This window comes from Phyllostomus hastatus, unplaced genomic scaffold, assembly GCF_019186645.2.
Source record: "Phyllostomus hastatus isolate PE091 unplaced genomic scaffold, TTU_PhHast_1.1 phas_contig_38, whole genome shotgun sequence".
In the NCBI taxonomy this organism is placed as follows: domain Eukaryota; kingdom Metazoa; phylum Chordata; class Mammalia; order Chiroptera; family Phyllostomidae; genus Phyllostomus; species Phyllostomus hastatus.
In genome coordinates this window covers 21752661-21767316 of record NW_025333869.1, presented here as the reverse complement: position 1 = coordinate 21767316, position 14656 = coordinate 21752661, and the positions used below count along the sequence as shown (strand labels likewise).

The 14656-nt window shown below is 44.1% G+C and overlaps 1 protein-coding gene across 1 annotated transcript in view; it reads left to right on the top strand.

The window, feature by feature from the left end:
• Window positions 1-551: 551 nt before the first annotated feature.
• The window catches only part of LRMDA (leucine rich melanocyte differentiation associated), a 1077770-nt gene continuing 1063665 nt past the window's right edge, over window positions 552-14656 (top strand). The window contains exons 1-2 of the mRNA XM_045842270.1: window positions 552-757; window positions 2537-2635. Of these exons, the coding sequence (XP_045698226.1) occupies window positions 734-757; window positions 2537-2635 (123 nt within the window). The 5' untranslated portion in view covers window positions 552-733. The remainder of the gene's footprint in view (window positions 758-2536; window positions 2636-14656) is intronic.

The following is a 14656-nucleotide window of genomic DNA, read 5'->3' as shown; positions in this document are numbered from 1 at the left end:
TCCAGCCCGGGAGGCGCCCACACGTGCGCCCTCACTCGCTGTCTTCACCCGTGCGGCCCTGCGGCGCCCGCGTTCGCGCCCGTCACAGGGAACTGGGAGGGGAGGCGGGGGAGGGAGGGACAGAAAGCGCCGCCCGAGACAGCCAGATACGCAGGCCCGGGGCCTCCGCTTCGGACTGTGTCGGGGTCTCGGTCGAACTTCCTCTAGGAGCCGAATTGCGCTGAGGAGATCCGGCCGCGAGAGGGGCCCGGGGAACCGGCCTCCGAGACTGGGGAGGGCCGGTGGCACTTCCGCTAAGGGCGGGACTTCGGGGCTGGGCCACGCCCCCGCCACGCCTGCCCACCCTAGCTCCGCCCCCGCCGGCAGGGCTGCGGGATCTCAGGCCCCTGCTAGGGGCCTGGCAGCTCCTCGGGTCTCCCGGCGGGCAGCGGGCAGCTCCTTTTCCTCAGCTGGGGCTCTGAGTTAAGATTTAAATACAGAAACAGAAGCACATGCACACTAGCAACTTCAGCCCAAACTCGCACGTAGGACTTTGTCCAACTCGGTCTTTTCGTGGTCCTGACACCTGTCTGGCCCAGGCGCTCGCGAACGGTCTCTGGGACCCTAGGACTGCAGGAAATACATATCCAAGTCCACAGGACCTCACCTGTCTTTCAGGAAGAACAAAAACAAAAGTTAACACTTTTCGAGCGTTCGCTTTGTGCCAGATCTCTCTAAGAACTGTGTATGCATTATGTCCTCACAGCAACTCTCTGAGGTAAGTACCGTAAATGCCCTGCTTTATAAGTGAAGAAATCGAGGCGAGGAGAGAAGAAATTGGCCTTGCCTCATTCCCATCGCTTCCATATCCTTATCCCTTCTTTTCTTCAGATCCCAGCATCCCAACCCTTCACTCTGAGGCAATGTTGCTGGCAGTTTACTTACCTTGTGGGGGGCGTGTCTGCGGCCGGTTAACCACCTCCACTTGCAGCTGAGGCCTTGCTCAGCGGGAGAGGGGGCTACGCAGTCGAGGAGAAAGGTGTACACGGGATGGACCCAACTCAGTTCCTGGGCAGCTCCCAGCCTGATGGGGAAACCCGCCCAAAGAGCGCCCCCCGTTGTTCTTCTGTGCTTTCTGCTAAAGCCAGAGTGATCTTTTTAAAAAAGCGTATCAGACTATGTTTCTCTTCTCGTTAACAGCCTCTGGGTTCTCATTGTTCATAGGATCAAGTTGAGCCCATGGCTGGCAGATCTCCCGGCTTGACTGGCCTCAGTTCCCTTTTCTGCCTTTGTCTCCTACTACTCCCCCTCACCCTGAGCTCCTGCTATCAGTGGCTGCCTTTCCGTTCCTCAAATGTGCCATGCTACTTCCCACCAACAGACCTTGCTGCTGCTTTTCCTTCTATCTGTAATGACTTCCTGTCCTCCTCTTCACTTGCCTCATTGCTCCACTTTCTTCAGGTCTCAGCTTACACCCCACTCCCCTGTACCTCCCTACCTGGTACTGGGTCAGGACCCCTCTCTTAGAACACTTACCACACTGGGGTTTCCTGTAGAGAGTCTATTCCCTTCACCAGATGATAAGTTAGAGGAATCAGGGACTGGGGCTATTCCTTTGAGGAATTAATGAAGAAAACAGCATTTGTGTATACTGTCAACTGTACTGAACAAATGAATAACTTTTGGGGTTTACTCCACTTTGGGGGGCTATCAATAAGTATTCTCTATGGTTTTGCACCCTAAGATGTGTTCAATTTAATAAGGGAAATAACACAAATCTCATGAAAAAAGATTATTTTGAGTCTCCATATTGTGTCATAAGTGAATGCTCAAGGAAGTTGGAGAAGAGAGATATCTATGATTTTCCAGCCATTTATTCAGATTTTGAAAGTGCAAGATGTGCTGATTGACACAGTATAATGGGAAAATGCCCCTTCATGACCACTCCTCCCGCCATTCAGGCACGTTTGTCCCAAGGCTGTAACAGGTCCCCTACCCTCTTCCTCACTTCACATGTTACTGCTATCATAGTTAAGTTCTGTATTAGCTTCTAATTGAGCTGCTGCTGATAGAACCTTTTAATTATTCTGTACATCTCCAGCCTCTCTTGCTTCTAATCCATTATACATACTCTTGCTAGGTTTTCTTGACCACATCATTCCTTTGCTCAGAAATCTTTAGTGTTCCCTATTGTTCAAATCTTTAGTGTTCCCTATTGATCCATGTAACACTTGAGTCTCCGCAATCTAGTTCTAAACTACTTTTTAAAAGCTTTAAGTTGTATCCCAAAATTATAAAAGAAAAATCAACTTCAACCTGCAAGGCACTCAAAGCTATATAAAGAAAAACGTTATGCCCTCACCCATCTCCTCTCCAGTTTTTTATCCAATCTCCTGATATATTGTGTTAACAGTTCCGGGTGTAGATTCTATCCCTTTTCGTATGTTCACTGTGCTCATATAAACACACTCATATAATATGTTGTTGTTCATTTATGCAAAAATGGTTACATTACAGCCCTAGTGGTTTTTTACTTTTGTCTGCCTATCATCTGCAGGTACTCCTTCCAACTACAGAAGCTGAAGGGGCCACATCCTCCTTCTCCCTGGCCCTGGCAGCTGAGGCTCCACCAGTGGGAATTTTTGACTCTCAAGAGGTGAGCAGAAGATTGGAGTAGTTAGAAATGCTCCTCAGCAGCAGCAGCAGCAGAGACTGTGAGAGCCCACTAGGAGCACTGAGCCCAAATTAGTATCATGGACTGTATCTGTATGGGGGAGGCAGAGTGGAGAGGATGGTTGCTATCATGTCCAGTATGATAATGACAGCCACTCAGACGGTGGTCTACCCAGATTGTTGTGGTAACACAACCAACTACATTTTCCATTTTCCAGACACTCAGTTCCTGTCCACTTCCCAAGTCTAACTCTCCAGTCTTCTTACTGATTTTCTGAGCTTCCTGAAATCCTTTTGATAGATTTCTATTCTGCTTAAATTAGCCAGAGGCAGGTTCTGTCACTCACAACCAAGAATATCAATTGATTTGACATCGCACAGCTTTTTGGGTACTTGTAAACAGATTTGATGGTCTTTCTTTCTTTCTTTCTTTCTTTCTCTCTTTTTTAAAGATTTTATTTATTTTTAGAGAGAGCAGAAGGGAAAGGGTAAGAGAGGGAGAGGAACATCAATGTGTGGTTGCCTCTCACACACCCCATACTGGGGACCTGGCCCATAACCCAGGCATGAACCCTGCCTAGAATCCAACCAGTGACTCTTTGGTTCACAGGCTGGTGCTCAATTCACTGAGCCACACCAGCCAGGGCTGATGGTGATTATTTCTTAGTGGGGCTTCTATAATGGACACTGGTGAGGGTCCCTGCCTGAACACCTCCAATGCAGCTAGGAAGTAATTTCAAAGAAAAAACTGGTAAATTCAGGAAAGAGAATAAGTCATGCCAGAATTGATTGAGAGGACAGACTTAATGTTCAGATGATTTTATTTAATGTCTACTGTGTCTTGGACACTGTTCTAGGTAGCTTCACAATATTACCTCATTTACTTATTACCAAAACCCAGTGAGAAAAGAATATTATCCCCATTTGGTTCAAGAATGTGCAGAATTTCTCCTCTTACTTTGAACCCTCTCACCCCATAAGCCTGGATGGCACTCAATATGTCTGATTAAAGTTTCTAAGGCATCAAAGGGCACTGTCAAGATCAACCACCATAGGTGACAATCAACTCTTATTCTTCTCAGCAGAGCTTAAGAGCTTAAGTGCCTGGTACTTTGGAGTGCTCAAAAAATGTTTGTGGAATGCAATCAATGGCACAGGAACACCTCTTGGCTCCATTTCCTTGGAAAGATGGTGGCTTGAGGCATTTGAGGTCTTGTGTATGAGTCGAATTAAAGAAGAGGTAACAGTTTTTCCTTCCACACTGCACTGCACTCTCCCAGATCTTGACTTTGACCAATGCTTCAGGTCTCTGGACTCAGTGTTTATTTTTCTTTTCTCCTTCTTTTTCTATCTCTATTTCTACTCCCTTCCTCCCCCGCCACCCCTTTCCAAGGCATTAGTCAATTAAGGGCATGAATGATGTCCCCTTACTTACATGTCCTGCAGAATCTACCACATACATCAACAATATTCAGTAAATATTAGTTACATGAATTGATTTTCAAGGATTTTTCTTTCTTGGTCCCCACCTTTGCTACTGAAACTTTTGTCCTCTCAGGGACTCTTTCTATCACACTGTTATTTTGCCACATTCTCATATTCACTAAAGACCATGACCTTACTCTCACTCTTCAAAAGAAAAGGGTCCTTTTGGATGAGAGTGTGTAGGGTGAGAAGTAGCAGCCGAGGCCTGAGGAAGTGGCTGATGTGGGGAGGGAGGGTCTGCCATACTGGGAAGATGGAGGGTTTGGGGAGAGCCTGGTGAGGATCAGCTCTGTCAGGGAATTGCCATCATCTTCAACCTCCTTCCCCTTTCATGACAGTTAGCCACCAGGCTGTGTAGATTGATTCTCACTTTAACATGGGAGCTCCACAAGCACTTATGAAATAATGAATGAGCTACTTCCTGCAGAACCAAAGTGTGAAAGGAGTTAGTAAACATGCCAAAATGAGGCCAGAGGTCATGGGAACCAAATGTAGATTAGCCCAAAATGTCACAAAGATAAAAGAGTAGGGGAATGAGAGCTTTATAGGAAAGATGGCTTCTACCCCCAGGTGCTTCTCTCTAGCTTCAGCCCTCCTCACATCCACCTAAAAGCCTCCCAAGGTGTCTTTTCCCGGCCCCACTTCCCAAACACTGCTCTGATTGGACCCTGCATTGCTGCAAACCCTTATGGGCAACCCATTTCCATCAATGAAATCTTTCACATGCCTTAGCTCCTCTCCTTCAATCTTCTTAACATCAAAGCTTACTTTTCTCTGGCCCTGAAGACTAGCCATCCATCTAGACTAGAATCTTTCCCGGTGTACCAACACACCCTCCTCAGTCTCATCTTTGCTTTGGAGGCTCCATCTTGTACCACCCAGCTCAAGGCTCAGCTTCCCCTCCCCTACCTCCTTCAGAGTGGATCATAGTGCTTCTGCCTGTGTTAGGCTTCAGCGTGCAACTGCTCAGTTCCAAAGAACAGTACTGCTACATTTCTTAAGATGTGTGACTTAGAGCAATGTTCTTAACCTCTTTGAAGTTTCAGTTTCTTACTGTGTAAAATGTATGAAATGATGGTACCTACCTCATAGGTCAGTGGGTAAATTGAATGAAAAAACACCCATGCCTAGCACATAGAAAGTGCTCAAAGTGGTCGTTGTTATTGTTGTTGTTATTGTTATTATTCCATGTGTTCTTTCTTACCTTGGAATCCCTGGAGTGCTGCTGTCTGTGCTCCTCATCTGGCACTTAATTGTTTACTAATTGATGATATCATTTGCTAACTACTTAAAATCATATTATTTAACTTTGTGTTTGCATGTGTGTTTAACTTCTCAATTAGATTTTAAGCTCCCTCAGGCCTGAACCAGAGTACTATAGAGGGTTAAGTAAAAAATAGGCATGAATAAACACCTGTTACAATTAGTAATAAAACATTCCATTTCTGAATAGTCCTGTTACAATTATGATTTCTGTTAATCCTCACAGTAACCCTATAAGGCATATTACTCCCAAATTACAGATGAGAAAACTGAGGTTTAGAAAGAGGAAGTTATTTATCCGAGTTCTAAAGGTCAGGGCTCTTTCCTGCCTCACAATAGCCTTCAGCTCTCAGAAATTCTACCAATGCTTCCCTTTCCTATTTAATACCCAAATGCACCTTCTCTGCTAACCCAATTCAGCATCCCTGCCAGCTCTAACATTCCTTCCATGTGCCCATGGGGAGAGATGCTAGAGATATATCATTAGATGAGAAGATCTGGTTATAAAAGAGCAGGGACATGCACATACAATTAATACATGTCTTCTAGAAAGCAGGATGCAAGGGTTCTATGGGACCAAACACTGGTCATTTTAGTGGATGGTGTTGTGGGTAATTTTAATTTTCTTCTTGTTCACCTGTACTTTTAAAAAATATTTTAATTTATTAATTTATTTATTTTAAAAGAGAGGGAAGGGAAGGAGAAAGAGGGAGAGAAATAATGATGTGTGAGAGATACATCAATCAGTTGCCTCTTGCACGCCCCCAACTGGGGGCCTGGACTGCAACCCAGGCATGTGCCCTGACTGGGAATTGCTCCAGCAACCTTTTGGTTTGCAGGCCAGCACTCAATCCACTGAGACACACCAGCCAGGGCTCACCTGTAGTTTTCACTGCAAACATTTATTACCTTTATAAATAGAGAAAAAACACAAGTTTTATTTGTTTGCTCATTTAACAGAGACAACAATGCAGTGCTTCCAGAACTCTCTTTGCTGACCTGTCCATCCCAGTCCCTTTTACTAAAAAATGCTGCCGATGGAGGCAACTCAACCTCTTTCCTCTCCTTCACCTCTGGGCTCTGAGCCAGGTGGGCAGAATCCCATCCTTGGCACTTATTAGTCACAGGTTTGAAGTGCAGGGGAGGGGTGAGGAGGGAGAAGTGATTAGTGTGGGGTGGGAATTTGGGGATTCTTTTATCCCTTGCATCTCAAAGGCTGACAGGTTCTTGAGGGGTGGAAATGACTGGTAATTAGTGAACCTTCTCTAAAGCACACACTAAAGACACACTTCGCAGTCTCTGTGACCTCTGCAGCCCGGTGAGGCTTTGTTATGTAGATGTTCTTAATTGGGTGAGTCACTTACTGCAAACAGCTTTGGGAGAACGCACTGTGTTTCAGGGGAGGCTTCCTACCAGGGGTTCTAACTCAGGGATTGGGCTGGCAGCAGTGGCCTCTAAGTAACTCCACCCCCTCTGATATAAGTGAGAAGTGGTCCTCACAACTGGGAGTCAGCATAGTGAGGCTTTCGGGGAGTGTTAAACTTTGGCCTTTGTCCTCCTCCTTCCTCTTTCCCTTTCTCTTTCACAGTTTATAGATCACTGATTCTGGATGACGATGGGGATATTTTGAAATATAAACTGGGTTCTCTACATTCTAGGATATGACCAACTAGCTGGAAAGTTAGGGACAGTATAAGTGTACATAACAACACCAAATAGTGGGCATTAATGCCAGGCACACAGGAGGGGTTGTACAGTAATGTTTTAGACCCTGGGCAATCACTGAGGGCTGGAGCACTGGAGAAAGCTTGTCAACAAAAGTGAATAGTACTTGGAAAGGGTTAGGGGGACAGGGATTCCCAAGAGGAGGAGACTTTATGAACAAAGGTATCTCTAGTCAGGTCACCATGACACACAGAGTCATGGCCTAACACACGCTGAGCGTGGCTCAGCCATCAGGTGCACAGGGTGCAGCGTGGGAATTAGTCACTAGGTCTTCAAATGACATGATTTATATCATCATATGCAGTTGTCCTCGAGTGTTCCTGCCACTTGCTCCAGAGGTGGGCACAATGCCAGTAGACTTTTTAATTGCATCATCACCCCCTTCTTATTTTGGTGAATGGGGAACCATCTTGGCTCTTCCATTCTCGGTGCCCAGACAGACACTAAGGGTGCCCAGACCTCGGTGCCCAGACACTACACTAAGTCCCAGCAACTGTGCTGCAATCTCTTTGAAATTTCTCCCTTCAGGTCCTTACCACATGTCGTGGGGGCCCAGTGCACTTTTAGAGCCTGTTAGGACACTTTCCTGACCCTACTCATCTCTCTTTCTAATGCATCCTGCCCACAACTGTCAGACCAATTGCTCTAAAACATAAATGTTAATAACCACTTACTTCCACTGCACTCAAGGTGGGCCTACATATCTCTTTATGATATGGTTGCTGCCTGTCTTTTCTGCACTCTTCCCATCTTCAAAGTCACCAGTGACTTCTATGTTGGTAAATCCAATGGTGAATCCTCTGAACTCAATTTACTTGACCTTACGTAGCACTGGACAAGTCGATCACTCTTTCTTCCTTTCATTCCTTAACATTTTATTTATAAAAATTTTTGTACTTATAAAACAATAAAAGACAAGATAGTAAATGCCAAATTCTTTCAACTAGACTTGTCAGCTAACATGCTACCATATTGATATTTCTCTCTCTCTCTCTCTCTCTCTCTCTCAAACACACACACACACACACACACACACACACACACACACACACACACACTTTTCCTGAACCATTTGAAAGCTGTAAGCATCTTGGTGTTTATCCCCAATTTCTTTAGCGTGTATCTCCTAAGGAAAAGAACACTTTCTTACAAAACCCCAATACAATTTACACACCTAAGAGAAGTAATGTTAATTTAACATCATCAAATCATTCAAATTTAAACATTTCCAGTTGTCCTCAAAATGTCTTTTTAGTCCCCCCACCCAGTTTCAGTATTCAATAAAGTCTCATTCATTGCATTTTGTTTTCATAACTCTTTAGTTCATTTTTATCTAGAACAGTCCTCCCTGCCTGCCCCATCCTTTTCGTGATGTTGACATTTTGGGCAGTCTAGCCCAGGTGTCTTGAAGAATGTTCCACTTTTTGGATTTGTCTGTTTCCTCATGAGTAGATTCTGGTTAAAATATTCAGCAAGAGAACCATGTAGATGACATGTACTTCCCACTGTGTCACGTCAGAGGCCTGTGTTGTCGGGTTGTCTCACCCTTGGAGATGCTAAGTTTGAGCTCTTGTGTAGGATTGTGACCACCAGCTCTCTCCAATGTAAAGACTGTTTTGCCCTTTGTAATTTATATGTAATTTGTGGGATGATGATACCTTGAGACCATGTGAATTTCTTGTTCACCCAATGCTTTCAAAATTCCCTTGATGATCCTTGGCTAGATGGGCCATTATGTTGGAACCCCATCTTTTTGATTACTTTCTTTTCTTGGCTTCCAGGGCCTGACATGATTTTGGTTTTTACCCTCTTCAGCTGCTCATTCTCAGTTTCTCTGTGATTCCTTCCCTTCTCCTTTACCTCTCTATCTGTGTTAGTGCTCTAGGCTCCAATCCTCAGGTTTCTAAAAATCCTTTCTTGTGGCTTTAAAAGCCATCTAAAAGTTGAAGGCTCCAAAATTTCTAACTCTAGCCCAGATCTGTTTCCTTAACTCTCATGTATCCAACTTCCTCCTTGACATTTTTACTTTTATGTCTCAAAGTCACCTCAAACTTCTCAGATCCAAAAGTGATTGCTGGATCTCCCCCCACCCTCTTTCTCATCAATTTCAGTATGAAAACTCCATCCTTGCACTTGCTCAGGCCAGAATCTTGGAGTTACCCTTGACTGCTGTGTTTTTCATACTCTCCACGTCAAATCCATCAGAAAATTCTGCTCTTGCCATCTTCAAGATGGCACTGTTCACTGTCTCCAGGTTTCCTGTGACAGCCTGCTTTCTAGTCTCCCTCCGTCTGCCCTTCCCTTTCCACGGTCCATTTTCAACACAGCAGCCAGAACAATCTTTACAAAATGTTGGTCTTCCATTAAAGGCTCCTCATCTCACTTGGAGTATAAGCCCAAGTCCTGACCTCAGTCTATAAGGCCCTAGATGATCTGTCCCCCTCCCTGCCCCACACCCTGTCCCATGATTTTATTTACCTTTATTTTCCCCATTGCTCACACCACCCCAGGTACTCTCACATCCTTGCTGTTTTCCAACCCTGCCAGGCACCCTCCTGCCTTAGGGCCTTTGCACTTGCTGCTCTAGAGGCCTGGAACATTTTCCCCCCAGATGCACACCCTAGAACCTATGTGTGCCCATGTTGCCTCCAGATACTGCATCTCAAGGGCTTCACTCACTTGAACTATGGAGCTAGGAACAATCCAAAGCCTGGTGTAGCTGTACCTGGGAGACTCATCTTTCTGATGGGGGTGACACTGTGCCCCTGGAAGCACTTGAGTTCAAGTTCCACCCACAAAAGCATAAGCAAAGCGACAACACGAGACTAGGAGAACACTTAGAGCTATTGCATTTGCTGTTCCCTCTGCCTGGAAACCTCTTCTTCCAAGTCTTTTCATGTCTGGCTCCATCTTATTATTCAGACTACAGCTCAGATGTTGCTCCCCTTAGAGAATCCTCCTCTGAACACTTTACAGCTATCTGAGGCCATGCAGTTTGTGCATCACAGAAGCCTTGCAAGTGGGGCTGAAGTTCAGCCCATGCTTTCTTGATCAAGGATTTCACAGAAGAAAGGACCTGCCAGGTTCGCAGAGACCTTGGACATGGTATCTAAATTAGCCCCCCACCCCATTGTCTGCATAGCATGTGCCAGTGCTATCTAAAATTTTATATCTCACATACTTGAAATTATATTATTTATCTACTCGCTACCTGTGTCCTTCCACAAGAATGGAAACCTCATGGGAGTAAGGATGGTATAGATCTTGTTCCTTATCATGCCTTTAGTGCCTGACACATGGTAGGTGCTCAATAAACATTTACTAACAACAGCATTCTCTCTCATTTTGGAGAGACGTGCACACTTACTTATATTTTTATTCTAGTTAATAAATAGCAACTGAAGTCAGTTAGTTTACATGTAAGGAAACTGAGGATTTTAGGAATGAAAAGATTCATCCAATGGCACCCAGCTAATTAATAGCAAAGCTAGGTCTTGAACCCAGGACTCTCCTACATGAGGGTGCAGGACACTACACGGCTTGACCAGCCCTTCATCTGGCCTCAGTCTTCTGGTACTGGTGGTGCCAGGTGCAGCTGACACTTGCTCTGCCCCCGTCTTAGAGCTGCACCGAGAGCTGGGGCTCCTTTCGGAGAAGTGGGAAGAGACTCTGAATTAATATTGGTAAATCATGCCAGAACCCTTGTGTGTGCATTATTATTATTGCCCCCCATATGTTCTAAAATGATTCCTGTAAATAATTATAAAAATAAATCTCAGTGACAAATTTTTTATTTTATTTTATTTCCAGGAACACATTTATTCATCATAATCTCTTCAGGGGTAGGACAAATTGGAGCACTGGGTAGTGAATACAATTTGCAAATAGGCAATATAAGTAGAGAGAAAATTAATATGTATTCCTCAGCACTCTAAAAGGAGAGGAAGAACATTAATAGCCATTTCCTTGCAGATATAACTTTGAAAATGTTATTTCTGATCCATCAGCGTGGGGTTCCATATGAGGAAAATGGTTAAAACGTGACAAGAAGCGATTAGATGTGAAATGGCATCTTTCTGGCATTCCTCCTCAGCCTCTTCACCCTGTTCTTACTGGGACATATGAGGAGTCCAGTTTTATTTTTTTCAGATTAGAATTCTGGCCTCGGGTCAACTGCTCATTTGCTGGGTGATGCCCTCGGTCTCCATTTGCACAATCAGTAGTTGGTATAGCTGATTTCTAAAGCGTTGAATTTGGATGATCACAATTCCAAATTACTTGGGGGTGTTTGAGAAAAACATAGATGCAAGGGTACCAATTGCTGGCTAGAATCTAATTTCCAAATATTTTAATTGAGTTTGGGGAAGGTGCCTTAGCCTCTAAGTGGCAGAAGATCTCCATGTCAAGTTGGCATTTTGGGAGGGTACTTGGGGCTTAGACATTGCTCCCCCAACCCCCACTGGACAATATACAGTTGAGTAGGATCTTCTGGTCAGTGTTCCCTTTCCCTGTCAAAAATTTAATATGAGCCCCTCTCCCCAAGTCAGAGATGACTTCCCTCCTGAGCTCAGCTAAGGACTGGAATATTGGGCAAGTTCCAGGCAAAGTGGGAAATCAGATTTGTTTTTCATTGCTGTTTTGGGGATTTATGAAAATAATGCTAAAAGACTGCCAGATAGTTTCAATGGTAAATTCTCTCTCTCTCTTTTTTTTTTTTTGCCCTTGAAATTCCAATCTCCTCCCTTGTTGTTTTTAATTACAAGAGTAGTACTATACCTGTTGCAAAAATCACAGAAGTGGAGTGAGAAGCAAAAGCCCCTTTCCCACTCACCTTCCCAAATCCATTCCCTTCCCCATTCTGTGCTAATGTTTGCATTTTAACAGACAACAATATAATCCATAAAGATAACAAAAGAAGGGAAATCAGAGGCATTGAGAATTCATAATAGTAATAATTATTATAATAGCAAATAATAATAATCTAACATTTGTGCAATGACTACTCATGCCCTACATTATGATTCATTTAATATTTATTTTTTAAAATTTAATTTGTTCTGGTTGGGAGCATAGATCATCCTCAATTCCCTCACATACATGCAAAATACTACACAGAGTGCCTGGAAACCTTTTCTCCTTCCTCCACATCCTAAACTCCCTCCTCCAGGCTGAAAGGGGACTGCCTCAGCAACAAAGAGCATTTTGTATGCAGACATCCAGACTTGTTTTTTAATTGAAATTTGAATGTGGTGAGTCTGAACTAGGGTCTGGGGCATGATTAATTACAGCAACCATCTTAATCTGCCCAGGGGTTAGTTAGGCCTGGAAGAAATGAGGGCAGGCTGAATAGAAATTCGGCTAAGGATAGGTAGGAATGCTGATAAAACTTTGTTAACTGGCCCTGCCCTTTTCTCATGGGGTGATGCATTGAGCTGGAAGATTTAGGAACCCAGTTCCTGTTTCTTTGGTTCTGGCCAACCCCAGAATCAACTCCCTTGATTGGAAATAAACAGGATCTTCCTTTTTGTCCCTAGGAATGTGAGGGAGGAAGGACTCTAGGGAAAAGGGCCTCTTCTGCCAAAGAATAATAATAATAACAGAGATGACAGTAGTAATAAAATATTGCCCTCTTCATCAAGAGTGATAAGGAAATGTCCAGACATATGTGTTGAACATTCAAACTCTCCATATGCATGTGTTAAGAGTTCCAGGATTCATAGAGCCAGGATTTCCGGCTCAGATCTGATTTGAACTTTCTGTTCTATAATCCTCATGTGGGTACTGTACAAATTAGGCTACATGTCTCAATTTTGGATTCAGAAAATAGGATCACAATTACAGTGCTTCTTGTCAACTTAGTACTATAAATGTCTGAGCACAAGTCTCTTCTGAAAGGTATGTATGTCTTAGTCATGTATACTTACAGTGCCTAACACAGTGCCTTGTCCTTGGAAGCTAGGGCACAGGGGCTGTGGAATAAAATGGGGGTGAGACAGGGGGTGCCTGCAACTCACTTTCAGTTGGTCATGAAATGGGGTTAAGGGACTGAGGAAGAATCCAGATGACTATGAGAGCCTTTCCTTTCCCTCCATGCTCCTGGGGCAGGGGCAGAAAGAGGTGTGTTCAGGGAGAAGGCCCAAGAAGACCTGTCTCCTCTATTTGCTCTTGAAAACTCCTCTTATTGTATAGGAATCATTTGTCTACCTCCTGGGCTGGCTGTATCTCAGCATTCCTTTGTTCTCTCCTCTCCCAAAAGGAGGTCCATGAAGAAGTTTACTTTCTACTATTTCTTTTTTTAAAAGGTTATATTTATTATTTTTAGACAGAATGGAAGGGAAGTAGAGAGGGAAACATCAATGTGTGGTTGCCTCTTGAGTGTCCCCTATTGGGGTTCTAGCATGCAACCCAGGCATGTACCCTGACTGGGAAACGAACCACAACCCTTTGGTTTGCAGGCTGGTGATCAATCCACTGAGCCACACCAGCCAGGGCAAGCTATTTTTACTTGATTTTCCTTTTTGTTCAAAAAGCTGATGCAGTACAAAGATGTCCCTGACCCCTCTCTTCTAATTTTTCTTGGTCTAGAGATACAGATTTTTTTTTCTTTCTCCCTTTCCTCCTTTTCTTCCCCCTCCTCTTCCTTCTTTTCCTGTTCTTATGTTCTGAAGACTAACTTCCAAAAGCTGAGGGGAGCAAGGAGAGGTTGATCTAGTCTGTTTGTGGAGGAGTCCTCCCCACTACATTTAGCAAATTTCTGCTCTGCTCAAGAACTTTCAATAGCTCCCTTTTGTCATCAACTTATATTTCAAACACTAAAGTCTACCTTAATCTGAGTGATACTGAACTTTATTTATTTATTTTTTTTGATTTCCCCAATCATCTCTCCCCTGCAATCAACTGGCCTTCCTGACATATTTATACGGTGGAGACAAGATTGGGCCCAGAGTCATTCTATGTAAAACAAAGAACTAAAAGCCAATCAGAGGGTGGGAGAAGTAGAAGAAGAGGCAGGAGAGGTAAGGGTTGATGGAATGATAAAATATCTTCAGGGACATACTTGAGATTTTGGCCTGTGTCATTAGTTGTTCAGGAACCATTGAAAGATTTTAGGTAGGGTCAAATTAGGCTTTTAGAATGATCACCCTGTTGCTATGTAGGGGAGGGATCAGTAGTGGGGGCTTCAGAAAGGTAGAAAAGATCCCTGCCTACTTTGTTGTTATTTAAAGAGTCTTCAGAATAGTCTACGATCCAAAGGCACAGCCATGTATGGAGGCAGGGTCATGGATGAGATGACCTTGAGCACCCTCTTCCTGGCAGGGGGTTCCAATTTCATCTTTGAATAGGTTTGTCTCTCTTGCTGGTCAAAGCCCTTCTAGAAAGGTCAAGGTGAAAGGTATCTGGGAGGGCAGAGTATCATGACCAACAGAGACTGGGCTCACTTCCTCCTTTTCAGGCAGGAAAAGCAGACAAAAATGGACAATGGACCAGAGAGGGTGTGTCCAGCAGAGAAGGAGGGAGGAAGAGCATGAGG